A 21,351-nucleotide genomic window follows, 5' to 3' on the forward strand; every position below is an offset into this window, starting at 1 on the left:
GGATAGCAGAACTCAACAGTTGCTCTAAACCCCCTGCCACACCTGCCCTGGAGAATGTTTGTCTTAACACTAAATATGCAGAGCTCAAACCAGCGCAGTGTGGTTTCTGCCTAGACTGCAATGAGGTAATTCAAGTGGAAGCTATTAAAAAAAAATCCCAACAGATTAGAGCTAGTTAGTGAAGGGTCCCAAATAACCAAGTCGCTGTCTCAACTGAAACCAGTACACATGCAAGTCAGGTCACAAGGCTGTTGCGGAGGTCTCTTCCCAGCTCTACCAATAACACCATGAAAGGCTGGGATGAGCAACGTGCCCTGGGCTGTAACCTTCCCCTTGAAAAATGGAGAAAAAGCTTTTCCCCGGGAGGCTTTCAAGCTAAAATAGGATTTGCAAAACAAGTTTGAGGTGAAAGATACTGAGGAAAAACACAGCAAGTCTTTTAAAACTACATCCATACAACTGCTGGTGCAGGAAAGGGATGCAGTCAAACCTCCAGCCGGTCAAACCTCCATCCAAATGCCAGATCAGCCAAAGGAAGAAGTGGAGAATAAAAAGCACATGCTAGATGTTTTTGTCCCAGTAATAAAACATTTACTAGAGCAAGCAGAAAGTAAATGCACAGCTGATAAAGAAAACATCACAATGTCACAAAAACCTGACAGTTTCTGATACTTCTTTCAGTAGAAACAAGACAGAGGTGGGTGCTGACATGTTTCAACAAAAGTTCTTCCTTACCTTTGTGGTGCAAAAAAAAAAAAAAAAAAGTTAAAAAACGGATAATACACACGATGAGTTAAAAATGGTCAAGCAAGATTTTACAGTTTTAACTACATGTGTCCAATATGGGGCGATATTTGAGCTGTTCCACTTCACCAACCGCTTTTCAGGTTCTCCCTAAAGGCTTCTGAGCAGCAGGTCCCTGAATTTCTGAATGAAGCCTCTTTGTTTAGCTACGTGTCATGGGGGACACCGGCATTTGATTGTTTTGGTATATCTACTTTTTTTTTTTCCCTTTTTTGTTTTTAATTTGAAGAAAGCACTCAACCCTCTCATAACAGAGGGTGCATAGGCACAGCAGAGAGGCAAGTTTGCTATGCAGGCTTCCACCAAAACAAAGGTTATTAGGAAAGAAGAGGTTCTTTAAAAAATACCTGGGCAATGGGATTGATGTACTGACCACAAACAAGCCAGGGAGTCCGTCCTACACTACCTGTGATTTTGTGGTTAGCTGGGCTGGAGAAGGATCCCTTGAACAGCTTCATTAAAAAATTAAAAAAAAAAAAGAAGGAAAAAAATCAACTTGCTTCATCCCACCTTCAGCAAAATTAGTTGATGGGGAGAGATGGAAGGGGAAACCTGGAGGCCAAATTATGTGGGGATAAGAGAATATGTGAAGAGACTGGGGAAGAACTCACCATACTGAACAAACTGCTGAAAGATTAATGTTTAACAGGTGGGTCCTGAGCATCTCTAGATGGACTGGTTTTTTAAACGTGAACGCTGGTTAAGAAAAGACTACTTTATACTTCTATGGACAACAGTTTCTTAACGTTCCAAGGACGCGAAACACCTTTCTTGTCAAGAAGATCTGTTTAAATCCAGCAGAGAGTCACTTGAGCACTGAATGTTTAAAAGCAGAACCCAGGGAGCTTTATCAAAATGATTTCTCTTTGACTAAGCACTGTGTGTACACATCATTAGAGTGAATCTGTCCGCAGATGTACCGGCCCAGACTTGCACAGGGAGTTTTCATGGTTTCCTTCTCCTCCTCCAGCTGCTCAACAACCAGTTACCAAAAACCCCAAGAAATCCTCTGGAAAAAGACAACACTACCTGCAGAGATTCCAGGCTGCGAAACCCCAGCTTTTAGCTGTCCCACCGGCTCTTCTTACGTTTTGGGGGCTCTGGGACAGCAAAACCATCTGTCTTGTTGTCTCGGCTGTTGGCATCCTTCCTGTTCTCACCATTCCTGTTCTCGTTGTTCCTACCTTCGTTGCTATTCCTGCTATCACCATTATTGCGATTGCCACTGCCCACATCAGCGAAGTGCCGGCTTTCACTGTGGCGATGGTTGTCACCGTGTCGGCCCTCTCCGTGGCGGTAAGCGTCACTGTGGCGACCGCCTCCTTCCCCATGGCGCTGCACATCGTTGTAGCGACCACCGCCCTCTCCGCGGCGCGGGACCTCATTGTGGCGACTGTTCCGGTTGTCGTTGTATCGTTCTCTGACAATGCCGCCACCGCCGCCGCCACCGCCGCCACCACCACCGCCAGCAGTAGCAACGCCAGTGCCGCCGCCGCCAATGCCTTCTCGATTGTTGGCGCTGGCATTTGTGTTGTTGAAGCCCTGTACTCCGACACTTGGAAAGGTGGGAACGCTACTCAAATTCCCCGTGCTGGTGAAACCTGGAACACCCTTCGCTGCTGCGGTGGCTGCGATCGGGCTGTCAGGATTTGCAGCATTTTGCTGTGCTGAACTTGTCGGTACTGAGTTCAAGCTCCCAGCGCTGGTCCAGCCACTGGCACCAGCAGCGGAGCTACCAGTCTTTTGATTATTCAAGCTTGCAGCAACAAAGTGGCTCTTATACTGGGACTGCCAGAAAGAGACAGAAAGAAAAAAAAAGAGAGCATGTTTGCCTCTACGCTGCACCACAAAACACGCAGTCATCATGCGTACACAAGCCTGTCTTGAGTTCTGGGGAGCCCCTAGGAAAAAGAGTTCCTATAAAAAGTCAGTCTTGGAGTGTTTACGTTCCTGCTGTGCTTACAAACACAGAATTAGTAACGGCCATTTGCTCCCAGACCACAGAAACAAGGGAACTCCTGTATTGTGGCGTTAATTTTTTACACTGAAGAGAATGGGTTTCTCCATTCCCCGTTTCTTTTGATTGCAATTACACTATAGGTGCTAAGCAACCTAAATAGGATCAAGCCTAGGAGCAGAATCCAGAAGGGAAAGAGAGCAAATAGGGAGCAGGAAACAAAGTCTGGCAAATGAACTTTGGGCAAACGGGTTCAGCCCAGCCTGCATACTAATTCCTCCCCTCGGGACTGCAATGCTGAGTGTGCGCTCCAAGCGGCTGAGACACGGCCACAACTACCAGACTCAACCTCCCTGAAGTCAACAGCGTTTCTGCATTTGCAGGGGAGGAAAAAAAATGGTGTTGAATAATAAGTAGTAAAATTTTTCCATGTTATGTCCTTTTCCTCTTGAGTTAGAACTTGGTGTACAAGTGATCAAACCAACCTGAAAAGCTGCTTTCATTGCCGTAAGCCTGTCTCCCATTGCCCCTGTGGATGGCTTGTATGCCTCATAGTTACTCATCACGCTGTTGTTGTTTCCACGGTCCTATGCAAAAAGACAAAGGACAACTGGAGAGATTTATCCAACACAGACACTTCCAATTCAACTGTTCTCCAAATCTATCTTGACCCTGCACTCAGGAAATACAGCTACCTAGGATGACAAACTTCTGGGGAGCACTGAGCAGCAGAACAGTTTGCCCCGTGACCTTGAGGACGACAGAAAAGTAAAGATGCAGTAAGGCTTAATGACTCATGAGTCAACAGTATAAGCGCATTTCCCAGCTCCTTACAGTACAAGCAAAAGCAAAACACAGTCAAATGGCGATTTTGACAGAGGTTGTAGCTAAGACAAAGCGTGAACAAGACTCCAGCTGTGACTTTTGGAAAGATGCTGAACATGATGTGTTTTCAACATGTCTACAGTTAAACTCTGTCCCCAGACATACTGGCAATGAGCTGTTTTTCTAGCATGGACTTACCTTAGTAAGTGTTCTCAGTGCTGAAATATTTTTTGCTGCCAAGAATCAGCCTGGAAATGGCTTTTCAAGTAATGCATTAGCTTTTATTTTGCATTGACAGTCTATTTTGGGAAGAATCTGCAAACCTTCTGGATCACTCTGGCCCTAAAGAGGGCAGCTCTTGACAAGAGGATAACAGCACCAGACAGTTTCACTTGAGATATTTCTGATACTAACCCTGAAAGACTATGAGCTGTGAAAACCTTTGAAAGTAGGGGCTATACTCCAGTACTAAGAAGATTTTTTTAAATTGAAGAGTATTCAATACTAAGTTTAAAAGTTCCAAGGATCTGTAAACAACGTCTACTCACAGAATTTTCTGATCCCAGACCAGGACGTTCACGGTACCCTAAGCCACCTCCACCAATATTCAGCTTCTTGCCTTTTCCTCCTTTGAAACGTGATTTCCGGAACCATGGATTCTGTACGAAAGAAGGACAAATGCGTCTCAACACAGGGAATAAGGAGCTTCATAAATGCATGTAATGCGGCTCAGAAAAGAAGGATTTTGAGCATTTCAAAGGAAAAATACAAAATCACTGTTTCCCATTCAACAATACAGCTGTTGCAAAGGGATGGAACGTGACAGACTACAGCGTTTTGAAACTAAGCTGTAGACAGTCCTGTCACGTGGGTCTGAAGCTTTTTGTTACAAATGCTTTTTATGAATTTTTTGTCCTGAACTTTCATCCATGTTAAATTTTTGGGGGTTTGCATTCTAATAAACCCAGGAATAAGTGCAATCTCTAATGCCATTCACTTGGGAGCTCTGTATTTGCTCGTACTTGGGTTTTATTGATTTAGCCCACTGCCCAGCTAAGGAGAAGTGAGGTTCTGTCACAGCAAAACTTCCTGCAACAAGCAGTGGCCTGGAAAGGGCAGTCCAACCAAACCTCCTCCTGTTACCAGGTTTTTAAATAATGGTTGGCTGCACCTCTTTTTATGGCCTATAGTTTCTTCAAACCTGACGAAGCTAGTAAGGCAAGCCATTTAGCTTCTCTACTCGCCTCTCAAAGGCAGCCTGTGGAGCTCTGCCTCACAAATTCTGTCTCTCCTGAAAATGCTGCCTCTGCACCTCGGAAAAAAGTATTTATTTCCAGCAGCTAGTGCCCAAGCTGCTTGCCAATGAAGCCACAAGCATGCTAATCCATCTCTGAATTTGGGAATTACCAAAAAGCCTTTGCTCTCTTGTGGCTACACGGGCAGCAAAAGACAAGAACTTAAAGAGCTGACGAGTACAGTGGTGCAAGCACAATTACTTCAGCTATCCGTCATACCTATATATAGCAAGCCTGCCAGACAGCGCTGCCAAGCAGGTATAATGATCAAGCAACAACCATTTCACAGAGTGAATGTCCCTGTAATTATTTTCTAGTAGCTTTCAACTAAGCTCCATTTCCCAGGTGCCTGCCACAAATGCATATTGAAAATCTGATTGTAACGAGATACTGGAGCTGGAGTGCTCTGCTGGCATCCTCCAGATTACAGCTCCTAATTTCCTAGGCACTGCCTGACCCCAAAATAGATTACACACTTCATTCCAAAATCTTCATGTCTTCATGGATTCTTTCATTAGAAACACTAGAAAGCCTACTTAAAAACAGTATAGGTTGCCAAAAGGTCGCTGTGAACACATGATGGAGCCAGAAACAAAGTTCCTGAGCTCCTGATTTTGCGATAATCATGGAGAGAACTTTCCTCTACTCAAGGAGTTTTGCTTGTTCGTACCTGCATTGCTAGATCCAACAGCTCTTTGGAAACATGTTGATTAGCGCCTTCCAGATTTCTGACAAGATCACCGGCAAAGTTACTGTCTTTGGGAGTCAGCAGGGTGTAGGCAACTCCCTTCTCGCCCGCTCTGCCAGTACGGCCAATTCTATGGGTGTGCGTATCTATGTCCCGAGCCACGTCATAATTGATCACAGTCTTAATGGAAGGAATATCTAACCCACGAGCTGGAATAAAGAACAATATAGCGGTAAGCGTGATAATCCTGAATGAACTCAAAGCAATCCTATTCACACGTGCATTATCGCTTCATTGTGTTCCAGCACACTAGAGGAGCTTCCACAGGAATGTACCCCAGTTAAGACACCCTTCACAGGCTAAAACTCTTTGTTATCTTAAGTGTAGCAATATCTTCTCCAAGAGTAGTGTGAGTTCCCCAAGTTCACAGGATTGGAGACTGGAAAGATCTCTTTGAACGACTGTTATTCCAAGGAAGAGAGAGGGCTTTATTAAAGGACACTAAAATTCACTCTTTGTTCAGCTGAACGTCTGGGTACAAAAGCTGTTCTAGAGAAGGCTTCGAGTGTGCCCATTTCCTCTTCATTTAAGCATGTATAATGCGTCAGCTGATTAACAAATAACTGCTTCCTTAAGAAACAGCTTATTTCTATATATAAAAAATATGTCACATTGTAACTTAAACAACATTAGGAGACTTTAAAAATAAAACCCCTTGCTAACACTGTGTACTTCTGAAAAAACATCTGGAACACAGTGCCCGGCAGGCGCAGAAGCCAACCTTGTTGCCTTTCACTGATAGGTGTCAGCCTTTCTGCTGATACCCACAACTTCTATGAGCTGCTGTTTCTTAGAAGGTCACATACCTGCCACATCGGTAGCTACCAGTATCGGGATGCCTTTTTTCTTAAATTCTGAAATGACTTTATTCCTCTCACTCTGGTCCATGTCACCATGAAGCAGCCCCAGATTATGATCCTCCTGCTTAAGGTTATTGGCCAGCTCTTCTGCGTTTGCCTTCTTGGTGACAAACAGGAGAACGCTCCCAGAAGATGTGAACTCCACGAGGCGTCGAGTCAGCCAGTTCCATTTGCTAGGGCCAGAGGGGAAAATCTCCACAATTTGAGTAACATCTTCATTCGCCTAAGGGAAGAAATGAGACAAGCAATAATGCAGGATAGACAGGACAGTATGGCAAACAAACACAGACGGCAGAACAAAACCAGGAATTTAAACTAAGTGTGAGAATAAAAAGTGGAGAAGCAGGGGACCAAAATTCTCCTTTAAGAGGTTTCAGCTCTTTTCTAATTGCTGACCACTTCATTTTCACAGTGCAGAAAAGGCAGGGGTTAAATGAGCTCCTCTTTGTTAAACCTGAGAGAGGCAAAGCTCAGTCTTTGACATGATGCAGTTTAGCACCCTACTGATCTAAATGTCGGTACTTGCAATTTAGATGCTCTTACCACAGATGCTATTAACTCCTAAAATAGACTGTGCAAGAGCAGGGTCTGAGACAGGGAGGATGCTCATCAGTAAAACTGTTCATAGGCAGGTGAGAACGTACCCCTGTGCGCTGTGACGTACCCTTGGAGTCAGGAAGAGGGGAGGTATAGGCAGACTCCCTACACACTCCACATTGCAAGCAATGAAAGCGCAGTGGAGCACACAGCACTCTCTGGAAGTTTCTCTGGAAGATGTAGTTCTTACGCATTTAAATATTAATGATTTCAAGGACGATGCTCTCGTAATAGAGTAATAATTTAGATGAAAGAAAAGAAACCATGTGATTGACCCAGGAAAGCTGCTTCTTAAGCAACAATGGAAATGGTTAGGAAAAACACTTCCTACAAAGAATGGGCTTCAGGTAGCCGTTAATGTTTTGTTAAAAAGGGGTACGTCACGTTCCTGACAGAAAAAAAAAATTTAAAAATGCATAAAACTCATTAAAAGAATGTTCTGAAGGCATCTTGTGAAACTTCTCAATGGCTTTCATACATTATAAGCAAAGTTTCTTCACAGCAAGCGTAACCTGCCCACTTCATCGACTTATTACCAAATCCCTGGTCTGCTCATTGTTCAGCTGCTACAGTCAAGTATAGAATCAACGTTCCCACATAAACCAGCTGAAAGACATTACAGTCTAAGTTTCAAATCCTTTGTTGCCAAATTGTAATTTATTTATAGTTTTGAGACAAAACACTGATTCAGCCTAATAATTAAAAAAAAAAAACAAAAAATCAATCACTGCATTAATGTTGCTTCTCTCCTTGGTGAAACCTCCCATCACTACAAGAATATTTGTTGGCAGAAAGAAAGCTCAATAAAATTAAAAAACAGAACAAACCCAAAACCTTACTATTTTTTGTTAAGCACAAAGTATTTACTCTTCGATATAAATGATGGCTACTGCAGTTTAACATAAATTTCAGACAACAGATGGAGAATGGTTCATTTCTCCGACTGCTGCAGAACTAACGTGGAATTACCTCTCCAATGTCTCCCTGCACAACTCGAATTGGGTCGATCAGAATATCTCGAGCCAATTTCTCAATCTTCTTGCGGAAAGTGGCACTGAACAAGAGGGCTAAAAGAAAAACAGTATTTGAACTCCTTGAAAAATACATTTTCTTTAACGCTGCACAGATCTTGTGAATGAGGACCTGTGCAACGGTACTAGATGCCAGTGACCTGAAGCTAGTCTGTTTTACTGGTGCTAATAAAAGTTATCAGTCATGCTATTAGAATACCTCAAAGTGGAAACACACATTTCATGACATCTGAAACAAGAGAGGGATAATAAATGGCACTGCCGTGAACCTTCCTTCATGGCAGCTTAGAACACAGGATCTCAAAGCATACATACTAATATTAATTCAGCTAAGCATCTCTTCCCTGGGTAAAGTCTGTGGACGGATTACAGACTGATGACCAAGTGTAGCTATTTAACCATACTCACAAGTGCTCCCTCCCAACAGCCCACGCTGAGAACTAACACCAGTGGAATCTCGCAACAGCCTCATCGCGTGGCTGTGTCATGAACAGGAAACCCAAGCTCTGTTCCAGATTCTAACTGGTAGCCCACCATATGGCCTCCTTCGACTCTCAGTTTAGCTTGAAACAAGCTTATACTTACTCTGTCTGTCAGGACGTACATGGCTTGCAATTGATCTGACCTGATATTCTGAAAAGGAGAGGGAAAATGTTCTAATCAACACTGTATGCTCATTATTTACTAAAAGATCTCAAAATGAAACTTCATTGCTTAACAAATAACCACAGGAGGAAGGAGTGCCTCTCACTCAGCGTTTATACCGTGACTGCCAGGTGCTCTTTGCTGCACAGTGGAAGTTCCTTTGCTGTATGAAGAAACTTCTGGAAGTTTCTTCAGCAAAAAGTTCCAGAAGCAAAGATCCTAGCTGAGTCTGTGCATACACTGCATCTCTTACAAGTGTCTCCCTCCATTTGAGGTATTACAGTACTGTCAAATCTTTGCTATGTCCCATGATGCTTGAGCATATATTCAAAATAATCCAGATTCGAATGACCAAACCTCTTCCAATAAAGTAGAAGTTCTTTTAGCACCACTAGTTTGTACACACAGAACCAAAGCACAGAAGTGACTTGCCCAAAAGTTATCCAGTAGCTCTAAGATAAAAATCAGGGTTTTTGGACTTCAACAGGATTTCACTGACCTCTTAATAGCAACAGATACAAGACCTTGAAATTTTACTTTTGTCTAAAAAGTATTTCCTTAATGTATTTTCAAGCATATGAAGCTACCGGGGTTAGAAACAGTCCTACTAAGCTGGGAACTAGACACCACTGTTTTCCAAAACAGTGACCTTTGTTTACATACCAAAACCCATATCAAACATTCTGTCAGCTTCATCAAACACAAGGTAAGTGACTCTTTGAAGGTTTGTAGCTTTCTTTTTCACATGATCAATTAAACGACCCTATTAAAAAAAAAAGCCAAGTTTTTAAAGCGTATTTAAAAAACTGTTAATATATGCAAACTTCAAGCACTTAACTGCTTTTTATCCTCACTTACCAGAGACTTAGGACAGAAAACAACTCAAGGCTTCACTCTGAAAGTAAGTGTCAGTATTCAAGTCACAGAAACAGATTCCTGAACTCTCATCAACTATACTTGACAAGCTGAATTTTAGGACTGGATTTTCAAGGCTAACATTGCTGAGATCCTAAAATTCTCTAGTCTTCATTACAATTAAATTTTAATTGTGAACTGGCAATTTAATCCCATAGTAGCTGGTGCAGGAGTTCTTCATGCTTCTTGCCTAGTACCCCAATAAATAGCCACAATAAAACTTCCTCCAACCATTAGTTGGGCAAAATTGAGCAAGTTCGTAACTAGTTTTTGCAATAGGCAAAAAGTCAGTTGACAATGGTGCTCATTTAAATCACTGGTTCAGCATCAACACCCATTCTGATTCAGTGCTTCAACCCTTCGGTATTACTGCCACAGGCACTGATTCAGTACGACAGCACTCAATTTCACGACATTCTGGGAATTTTCTTCATGAGTTCAAGGCTCAGCAATCAGAAGCTGGTATTGCACACAGCTGACACTGATTCAAGCAGATCTTGCTCGGTACTTTGCCTTCTGGTGGAAATCCTACCCAACCTCTTTCAATTTCTCTTGGGACACAAATAATCCCAACATATTTGCTCTCTACATCTGATAATATGTGAAGGACCTAGATTTCAGCGATCAGAGAACAAATTCTGCATCGCCAATGATATTAAAAACCTGCCTCAGCGTCCGTTAAGCAACACAAAAATTGTACTGTGCGCATGCAGGTACTTACTGGTGTGCAGACAACGATCTCTGCCCCCTCCTGGAGGGCTTTGGCTTGCTCCCACATGCTTCCTCCTCCGTACACAGCTACAGAGCGCAGATTATATGCCTTACCAAAGCGCTTACATTCAGAATGGATCTGAGGATTTTAAACAAAGCACATCACAGTTCATGTTAGACACATCTGAGAAAATATACCTGTCTTGGAAATATAGTCCAGCTCCTGAAAACCACTCTTCAGCTAATAACTTAATGAAATTATTCAGAAATCCTCAGGGCTGAATACTTCAATACTAGTGGATCCTTTCCGTACTAGTGGATCCTTTCCGTACTAGTGGATCCTTTCCGTACTAGTGGATCCTTTCCGTACTAGTGGATCCTTTCCAATAATTTGAGACACATATTTAGGCATCCAACCACAATTTAACCTGCAGGCTCTATCCTTTTACACATACCATTTGTGGCAATGCATCCACAGTATTCTTAGGACTTAGAAGTAATATGGGATGCACTGTGCAAATATTTACAATTTCAGATTTGGGCTGATGCTTCAACAAAAAGAGGTGTAAGAGAATCGCAGGCTTACGTTGGAGGCACGCTACTAATGCACAGAGTAGTTTTTTCAAATAGTTTACTGAGGTGCTTTGATAATTCCTGCCCAGAATTTTGCCTTCTTCCCTAAGAACACTATAAGGCACAGATGTGCTTGCTTTACACCTACCTGTTGGCAAAGCTCTCTGGTCGGGCATACGATCACTGCAATGGGACCGTCCCCTGGTTCAAGCTCCTTCTGATCCATGATGTGAATCAACATTGGCCAGATGAAGGCTGCTGTCTTCCCGCTTCCAGTCTTAGCTATCCCAATCATATCTCTGCCACTTAGTGCAACTGGAACACCCTAAAAGTAAGGAGATTCTAAACCCACATTATGCCTGCCATAGCATATTCTTGTGCTAGATATTACATGAAAACTCAGATAACAAGAGAAAAGCACATTACAGAGGACTCAGCAACATACGCCAGTGCTTACACAGTTTTATTGCCAAGTTCAGATCTGAATTGGTTTGTTTTAAGGGCTGGAAGCAATTATATGTTGTTATGACTGTTGGTGTCCTTGTCATGGTTTTAGCTGGACAGAGTTAATTTTCTTCCCTGCAGCTGGTGCAGTGCCGTGCTTTGGGCTTAGTATGAAAACAACGTTGATAACACACCGATGTTTTAGTTGTGGCTGGGCAGTGCGTGTGCGAGGCAAGGGCTTTTCCAGCTTCCCCTGCTCGGCCGGGGGCACAAGGAGCTGGGAGGGGAGGGGGCACAGCCGAGAGGGCGGATTCAAACTGGCCAAAGGGATATTCCGTATCATGTAACATCATGCCCAGTGTGTTACCTGGGGGGAGCTGGCCGGGGGGGGAGGCAGCAATCATGGCTTGGGGACCGGCAGCGTTGGTCGGTGGGTGGTGAGCAGTCGTATCATTTGTGGTTTTGGTTTTTTTTTTTCCGTTTTATTATATTATCATTATTGTTATTATTATCATAATCATTATGATCATTATTATTTTAATTATTAAACCGCTCTTATATTAACCCACAAGTTTTTTTTTTTTGGCTTTTGCTCTTCCGATTCTCTCCCCTGTCCCGCAGGGGTGGGGGGAGTGTGCGAGCAGCTGCGTGGTGTTCAGCTGCTGACTGGGGCGGGGGCTTCTTAATCTCAAGGTCATGGGTTCAACCCCCATGTTGGGCACCAAAAAGGACTGTTGCAAAAAAACCCCCACGAACTTGTGGGTTAAGATAAGAACGGTTTAATAATTAAAATAATAATAATGATTATGATAACAATAACAATAATGAGATAATAAAAAGCAAAAAGGAAAAAAACCCAAACCCACAGATGATACAACCGCTCACCACCCGCCAACCAACACTGCCGGTCCCCAAGCCGCGATTGCTGCCTCCCCGCCCCGGCCAGCTCCCCCCAGGTAACACACTGGGCATGACGTTACATGATACGGAATATCCCTTGGGCCAGTTTGAATCCGCTCTCTCGGCTGTGCCCCCTCCCCTCCGGCTCCTTGTGACCCCGGCCGAGCAGGGGAAGCTGGAAAAACCCTTGCCTAGTACAAGCACTGCCCAGCAACAACCAAACCATCAGTGTGTTATCAACGTTGTTTTCATACTAAGCCCAAAGCACAGCACTGCACCAGCTACGGTGAAGAAAATTAACTCTGTGCCAGCTAAAACCATGACAGTCCTATATGAAATCCATGTCTGGGCACAGTACAACATCCCAAGGATATATTTACAAGTCCACAAATGCATCTTGTCCAGCTGTAAGAATGCTAAAAACAAATTCCCTGAGCCTATTTTTTCTGTAACCATTCTGAGTGCTGAAGCCCTCAGTTCATCCCCGCTGTTGCTATAAGGACCTCTCAACCACAGGTTTTTACAGATAGTATGAACTAGGGTCCTAACACACCCCTTGGACACAGCACCATGTCATTTTTTATACCTCAAGAATAGAATCTGAAGTGGTGCGGTTATAATCACATTAACGATAACCTTAATTACTTATGGTAATCAATCTACACATGCTGTAGAATCCCTTCCGCGTGCACAGCTCTCCAAGGAACGACCAGTAAAATGGTTCAGCTCATAGAGCATTTATTCTAACTGCCAAAAGAAATTAAAAAAAAAATGCCTTGTGGCATACCTCTTCTAGTCACAAGACATAAGTTATTTGAAGGAATAAGGTTGTCAATGTATGGCTCTTTACTCAGCTACTGCTACGGTAGTTTTTAATACAATTTCTAAAAAAAATTTTTTAAATCTTGCATATTTTTCTGCAAGCAAGAGATGCCACTTGCATGTTGTTTAGTCTTCACCAAGAAACAAATGAAGAAAAGAATATGAATACGTTTACAGCGGTCATTCAACAAGAAAAAAAGTGGGTAAACTTCTATATAAAAAATATCAAAGCTATTTTGCCAGAAAAATACAAATTATTCTTCTCCATGACAGCTCTATATAGGAAACTAGAATTGTGTATGTCCTCACAGGGACTAGGGACCTTCGCATGCGTTCCATCAGTTCCTTTCAGATGTTAGAGAAGTAACAACACTCACCTGACATTGTATAGGAGTGGGCTGGGTGTACTCGGATTTCCTAATTTGATGCATAAGTTGCTCATCAAACCCAAAATGAGCAAAACTACTGCCAGGCCTCGGAGGAGCAGCACCGGAGACCTTAGAAACAGAAACATATCTTCGTTCACGAACAGCAGGAGAAAAACAAAGAGCAATCTGTACAAAAATGAAAAAGTGCCTCTCTATCTCCGAAAATGGCTTTTTATTTTTTGAATAAACACAAGTTTAACTAGGTGCCAAATTCCAGATGTGTTGTGTAAATAGGACTCTCAGATATAAAAATTCAGATAAATTGTCAATCATCATAAGCTACTAACCATCATATCCACCTCCCTCTATAGTTGTTTCCTTCTTCCCCAGATAATTCCCTTCCTAGAAAGGCACCACACTAATGTGTCACAAATGGCAAAGAACTAATTCTTGCATATAATATTTCCAGTTTCAATTCCTAGTTCTTTAGTTTGAGTGCAACCACGCAAGTGGCAATCTTGGGTGCCCACTTTGACATGTCCAGAGAAGACTTTCAAGAACTGCTGAGGAAAACCAAGCTCCCTTAAACCAAAGCCACTGAAGGTATCCAAGAGGCTTGGTATTCAAAAGCTGGAGTTTCCTGTAAAAGTCTTCACAAATACTACTACGGCAGTCCAAAAAAATGGGAGTAGGAAGATCCTAGGAGGATAGTTTTGTGACCAGCTTACGCGAAGATTTAGCTTGTGACGTAACTCCACCACTTGCTGTGGGGTGAGACTCGTGATCTCCTCGTGCTCATCGTAGAAATTTTTCTCAAACGCTGGATATTCAATCTGCAAAGGTAATTGCTCAGTTAGTCCAGGACTCAAGATTATCTCTCTGTACACTTGGTTTTGGACGGAAAGGGTCCTTTTGAGAAAAAGTTCTTAATTATCCGCAAGAACATTAGTTTAATATGACGTCATTTGAAGGATCTTTAGTATGACTCAGCGGCACAGCACTGAAATATTAACTGCCAACATTGACGTACAGGGACGGAACCATTATTTCAATCGACTTCCTAGCACCTGCTTTCTAAAATGATGCATATGGAACAGAATGGAATGAAATTCCTACCTCCGAATGGTCAATAGGTGGAAGAGGATCAATGATTTTTTTGGATGGTGCAATTGGATTCCCATCACTATCATACTCCAGGTTATCCTCTTCCTCTTCTTGGACCACACCAGCAGTGGGGTTTTCAGCCATGTAGCGAAAATAAGCTTCCTGCAGCAAAACATATCGGTAAAATCACATACAATAGGATGCAAAAATACTACTACATTTGTTTAAATGACGTACGTGCTAGGTGGCTGTTTGCTTTCACGCCCACCATTGAGGGAAAAAAAAAGTTCACTAGAACTGGTTCTTCTAATAAATACCAACAGTTACGTCCAGGAGGAGGACAGTAAGTACAAATGAAGAAAATAACTATAGTTTCAGTAAGACCACAAAATGCTTTTAAAAACCAAGCTTCTCTTACACATCTGCTTAACAACTCCTTCTACCAAGACTTGTTATGCTTTAACAATAGAAGAATCTATGAATCACATGAACAAAGTACAAGTGCTGCAGGTTTTTAAACAAAGAACACAATGTTACTAAGCATATGATGTTTAAATTTTTTTTTAAACACACTATGCCAAAGATACTTTCTCCACTTCCTCTAACACTAGACTCTAAGAAATGAAAATATATCTATTATTCCTTGAAAGAGTCAACAGCAAATGGGAAAGAAACTATTTCAGAAGAGTCCTTCAAGACAAGCCCAAGTTAGAAGTCACTGTCACATGCCATCCTTACAGCTCACAAATATGCACGTGTCTTAGAATCTCACTGGCACACCAAGACATTCTCATGGAGAAAACACCAGTCTCACCTGACCTTCAGGCAAATATTTAAGATCAGATTTTTAAAGCAAGGTTCAGTTACAAAGAAATGTAGATCCTCATCTGGCTTTTTCATCTGCGTAGCCAGTTCTCACTGCATGGCCAGCTCTCACTCAGTCACATAGATATGCATACAATACACAACAGCTGCCTGCAAGTGTAAGTCACCTCTGCTCAAACTTTGGCACAGCTACACTCACCAAATTGGAAGCAAAGGCCTAGAGGCCAGACAACCCTTCCATGCTCTGCATTACTCTGAGTAACACAATAGTTACTAACTACACCTTAGTAGTAAGGTACATTTTGAAATGAAGTCCTTCCTCTTTGTTTATTGTTTCTGTTACAGTAATGCTTATATTCTAAATCAGAACTGGAGCTCCTCTGAAAATAAAGAGCAAAAAGCTTGATTCTTGCCCTTAACAGACATGAAATTGCACTGCAAATAGCCTTCACAGCTTAACAGCCTCTCACTGGTGTGCCATGATAGTTGATTCCACTAATTTCAAATCTGGTGAGACCCTCAAATACTGAAAAACCTGTACAGGAAGTTGAAATTCAAATTGACTGAAAAAAAATCTTAAATGGAGTAAAAAAGAATGAAATTGTCTCCTAATATTCCTCCTTGTTTCAGTGAGACACCTAGAAGGGTAGAGGCAGCAGGGTAACCACTACAGCTTCCTGCTGAATTGTCCGGATACTGCGCATGATACTGGAGTGTTGTTTGTACCTAGTAGTTACATATTTGGGGACGGAAGGTAAAAAAACACCAACAAAAACCAAAAAAGAAAATAGAAAGACTGCATAGGAACTCACTTGGTCATCTTCCTCTTCAATGTCATCTCGAATACCCCTGGAAAAACAAGCGGAGAAAAAAAACTTCCCTGCAAGTGTTCCACATACTCAGCTCCATACGTTCATTTGATTAGTGCTGAGCTCCATATTTTGTGGAAGACACAACACTAACAACTCAGTAACATTTATAATCCCAACCCATGGAGTTTTCATATTTGGTGCCAACCATGACAGCGACCCTGCAAAGACTTCTGTTTACTTCTATTAATGAGACTGAAAGATTAGGACTCCATCTTCCCAGTAGAAGCCACATCAAAGATCATCCTGGTCTAAGCTCTCGATGCTACGGAAGTCCCATAACTGAAGAGGAATATGAGCCAGGAAGTGCAAATCCAGTTCAGAACTTCCCCAGGTGGTGATTTGGATCCGGTGTTCTGTTTCAGGACCACGTATAATCTGATCAACCCCATGCAATGCAAATTCTACCAATGCATCTGACATTTATTTCAAGAATTAACAACATAACTATTTTCCTTGGTCAAAACAGATAGATAAGCTGCAAAAATGTAAACTGTTTTTAAACTCCAAATTGCCCAAATTTGAAATCCCAATTGTCACACAGCACCTAATATATCAGCAGTACAGGGAATGTCTTAAAACCTAGGTCGAGTTTGGAAGAATCTCCAGTACTACAGGTACAGCAGCGCTGAGTTGTTTTGCTCACATAAATACAGTTTTAAACCAAACCACCCTGATCGCTGCAAGGATGGGGACAGACAAAAAAAAACTCTTCAGGCTGATCTGGAAGGTGGTAGCAATACAATGTGCTGCCCCAATCTGTGTGGCCTAGAAAGGCTTCTCACGAGACAACTCTCAGTGTTGTCGCATTTTACCGTAGGACGCTGCCATGGATCCTTCCCTCCTATTATTCAATTTTCACTGCACAGAACTTTACCCATGGGGGATATCATGCGCTGGCTAATGCTCTTTACTAGGTTTATATTATATGGTCTACAGAACAATCATCATCAGCAAAATGCATTGGAATTCTTTTAGCACCATACAAGACACAGGCAAGCATGGGAAGTATAAAAGAGAACTTACTTAACATTCTTTTTTTCTTTGTCTTTATCTTCAAGTCTCTTCATGTCTCGAGCAGCTTGATCCTAATAGGTCATAAAATTATGATGTTAAAAAACCCAAGATGATAAAACATGGACGGGAAAAATGTTCCTACATAACTAGACCATCATGCCACAGAGACAACACTTTTGGGATAAACTTTCTCTTGTTCCATATCCTATTATGCTAAATAAATTCTCCTACTAATACCTTTGAAATTTATATACTGTAACTTCGCAGCAAAGTTGTTGAAAAAACACATTCTCCGCATTCCTCCTGAAAACACTGTGATAGAATCCAGCTAATAACAGAACTGTAGCTAAGGAACAGTTCATGGTAAATAGAAATAATTTCAATTCAGGTAGTGAAAACGACACAAAACGTTAATTTCATATTCAGAGACACACTAAGCTTGTTGTTGCATTGCCTTGACGTGCTCAAAACAGTTAAATAATTACTCTATTGTTAATCATACCCACCCTCTCCCTATCTAATCCACCTCTGAATTCTAATTAACATAGCATCTTACATAAAAACCAAAAGGTAAGTAACATTCTGAATACAGCTGCCCAAGCCATGAGTGACATTTGCTGCTCCTGACTGGAGAGATGTACAGCCACATAAATTAATAAACATTTCACGAGCTGGGTCTTGCCTCCACTTCAGCCATGAATGCTTCCAGAGGATCATCATCGCTGTCAGAGTCTGCTGATTTGGAATGAAACTGCTGGCGAGTGGGGGAATTCTCTGCGGGAATGTACGGCAATTCGACATTGCTGGAATCTTCCTCTTCATCCTCAAAGTACCTGAAAAGAAACGAACAACGGCCCAGTCAGCACATAGCCTACAGCAGCATACTTTCTTTCATGGTTTCTGAGTTGAGTCAAGTTTCCCATGCAGAGATAGATAATAAAAGTCAGTATGTACACCGGAAAAAGATGTTGAGATTAATTTATTTACAGTTATTCATGTTGTAAGCTAAAAGTGGTGGTAGGGCAAGTAGATATTAGGAAACTTATCTTCTTGAGTGGCTCTCCCTGGCTGGTGAATATCGGATGCTTTTCTGACCTCCCTCCTATTCAACACATTAATGCAGCTACAGAAGGGTTAGTAAAGAAACGTGGAGCTGAATGTTTCCCTGTGCAAGAGAGACCAAAACATATCCTGCTTGGCTCCAATTCTGAATGCACCGGGGTGTGAATATGATTGAGCTGACTGAGGCTCGGCTGAGACATGTTCTTAGGGAGGGGAAAGCTAGAGGAGGAGAGCTCTCCATGGGCTACTGTAGTATCTCACAGTCTTCTAGCTATATTTAAAGGCAAGGATGCATTATTATTCTCATTTTACAGATGATGGGCTGACACCCAGAGAAAGGGTAAATAATTGGTCATGGGTGATATCAAAAGTCTGCTGCAGAGCAGGGATGGGATCCAGTGGGGGACTAGCTCAGTTTTTCTTGACACTGTTGCTGTAAAGCTACCGGGGTGCTGCTACACCACAATGCAGTGTTAGCGTACTTATCCTTGAGCAGGCTTTTCTAAATAACTAAACCTCATAAACGTCACATATACTTCCCCTGACCTTGGAAACTTTAAAACACTAAAATCTAGAGCTAGCTAAACACAAGAAATAACACTACTTACGCATTCTCTTCATCAAAATTTGCTCGCTTCGACCCAATTTTGTAGAAAGAAGGCAGCTGAGGAGGTCCCGATTTCGCAAATGCAGCAGAAGAACCAGCTGTTCCAAAAGCACTATGAGACTGTTGAGAGAGCTTCGGCTCCTCTTTCTTTCCAGGGGTTATGGCAAATCCACCAAAACCAAAGCCTCTCTTAGTACCAGGTCCACCTTTATTCCAATTCATGATGTCCTCAATATATCTGTTAAAATTACAGAAGAAAAATTAATGCCCTTTCCACTTTAAGCAGTTATATATCATTGTCACAATTTTTCTTCTAAGGGGATTACTTCAGTCACGATAAAAAGACTTGTGAAAACGTGACTGACAGGAGTTTGATCTGTTTCCCCCAAAACTGGGGTTCGTTCTTTTCTTGTATGACTGTATCCACAGTTCAAAAAAAGAATAAAACTAAGAGGTTGTCTTCCACTACAGACCAGGTCCCCCAACGATTACTTAAGCATATTTAAGATGTTGCCTGTCTTGTCTGTTCTGAAATCTAAGACAAACAAACCCAAGGACAGAACTTTGAACATCAGGAGGAACAAGAGATGAAAAGTCAACTCAGTACATATTTTGCATGTCCATACAGTCCCATCCTCAAGTGCTTCATGGCTTTGCAAATACCACGCTACTGCAATCCAGACATCTCTAGAAAAGCAGGCCAAAAGCAGCACATCGCTCTGTTACGAGACAAGGCACACTTCTGCCAAAGAGTCGACTCCTCCTTCTGCTTAAGAAAGCATCTTTAGCCATACATATGTTCTCCAACCTACATTCTTCAAACCCCATTTTAAATACTCCACATAACATGCCTGCCCAGAACTCGGTTTTGTAAGTTAGACGAAGAGAAGACTGAACTGATATACTATGACGTGCACCTTCCATTCCAAGTAATTTCATTATTTCATCTGCACAGTCAAGTCACACCTTTAAGGCAGCCAAAAAAAGTATGACACCCACTGCTTTCAATAGCATTATAATTAGATGGCCCAAAGGCTACATGTCTTATTAAACAAATCCTCACATTCAGTGAGAATCCTCCAATGAGATCAGAATTCACTGGCCAGAGAAACAACTTCAAAATAATCTGACAGCAAATACCGCTGCTGCTCCCTGTGATGACATTTACCAGCTTGGGACTTGCTCAATAAATCTCAAGTCTAGACCAGAGCTCACTAGGAGTGTTTGGGGAAAACTCTGCTGTTCAGTGCTCCACGGTAGCAGCTGACTCCCACGTCCTGTTCTCTCACTCACGCTGACACACCTTGCAGCTTTCACACCCCCAGGTGCGGGGCAGGTAAGAGATCAAAATGTACAACAAACGATGAAACGCGTAACTTTGCCCTGCTGCTGCTGACAGCACAGCGGGCAATCTTTTAAGTTATTGCACCTGATTTTAAGGATTCTTCCTTGCTGTACTTCCGACTTTTTTTTTTTCCCCTCCCACCACGCCAGAAAATAACAAGAATCGTTCTTCTATTCTGCCATACAGCTGCAAAAGTACAAAATTCGGTCTGTTTGCCCCCGGAGCCCACCAGTGGGCGAACACCGAGAGGGTTCCTACAGGACGGCGCTGAAACGCAGAGCGAGACCCGGGGCCAACCACCGAGGCTTCGCTTCCCTGCCAACGCCGTTCTGGGGGAAGAAGCGGGAAGGCACGGACCCTTTCCACGCATCCCCTGGCTCGGAGGGAAAGGCAACAACAACACGCCGTAGCTGCTCCCGCTCCTGGCGGCCGCGTAAGAGGCGAAGGACCCCTCGCCCGCCGGGATCGCCCCTTCCCCGGGCACGGCGGGAAGGGAGACCAGCGGCGGTGGCGAGCCCCCTGCCCCGGAGCAGCGGGCGCGGCACACCGGGCCCTGCGCGGGGCCGGCAGCGGGGCCCCTCACAGCCTTCCCGCCCGCGGGGCCCCGGCGCGGGGGCGGGCCCTTTGTGCGGGCCAGGCCGAGGCTGCCCGAGCCCGCGCTAGGCCCCAGTCCCGCCAGCTCCCGCCCGCGGGGGGCGTCGCTGGCCGGCGAGCGAGGAGCGGCCGCGCCCTCCCGTCCCGCCCTGCTCGGCCCCATGCCCCCTCACTCACCCCTCGGGCTCCGCAGCCGCCGGCCGCCGCTTCCCCGGTTACCGGGGTCGGGGGTGGAGACGCGACGTACCTACGTACCGACGCACCAACGTTGCGTACGTGCGTGACGCGTTGAGGTCAGCACGTCCCCCGCCCCTTCCTCCCCCGCCTGCGGCCGAGCATGCGCGCTGGCGGCGGGTGAAGCCGTGAGAGGAGGGCGGTGGAAGCGGGCAAGGCGTGAGCGTCCCAGGCCACCCTCGCCGGCAGCCCCGGCGGT

The 21,351-nt window shown here is 43.4% G+C and overlaps 1 protein-coding gene across 2 annotated transcripts; it reads right to left on the bottom strand.

Moving 5' to 3' along the window:
- Positions 1 to 998: 998 nt before the first annotated feature.
- On the bottom strand, positions 999 to 21,227 carry DDX42 (DEAD-box helicase 42). 2 transcript variants are annotated; one of them, XM_064473174.1, is made up of 18 exons: positions 21,096 to 21,227; positions 18,981 to 19,217; positions 17,993 to 18,143; positions 17,320 to 17,381; positions 16,237 to 16,273; positions 14,612 to 14,761; positions 14,224 to 14,328; positions 13,505 to 13,624; positions 11,110 to 11,286; positions 10,399 to 10,527; positions 9,426 to 9,525; positions 8,703 to 8,750; positions 8,056 to 8,153; positions 6,436 to 6,712; positions 5,552 to 5,778; positions 4,135 to 4,245; positions 3,247 to 3,348; positions 999 to 2,592 (listed from the first exon to the last, which is right to left on the bottom strand). In XM_064473174.1, the coding sequence occupies exons 2-18, from the start codon at positions 19,199 to 19,201 to the stop codon at positions 1,867 to 1,869; spliced, it is 2,841 nt and encodes a 946-aa protein (XP_064329244.1). In that variant the 5' UTR covers positions 19,202 to 19,217; positions 21,096 to 21,227; the 3' UTR covers positions 999 to 1,866. The 2 variants fall into 2 exon arrangements, with proteins under 2 accessions (XP_064329244.1, XP_064329245.1); XM_064473175.1 differs by lacking the exons at positions 16,237 to 16,273; positions 17,993 to 18,143; positions 18,981 to 19,217; positions 21,096 to 21,227.
- Positions 21,228 to 21,351: the final 124 nt, after the last annotated feature.

The sequence above is a fragment of the Phalacrocorax carbo genome, chromosome 25 (assembly GCF_963921805.1).
Source record: "Phalacrocorax carbo chromosome 25, bPhaCar2.1, whole genome shotgun sequence".
In the NCBI taxonomy this organism is placed as follows: Eukaryota; Metazoa; Chordata; class Aves; order Suliformes; family Phalacrocoracidae; genus Phalacrocorax; species Phalacrocorax carbo.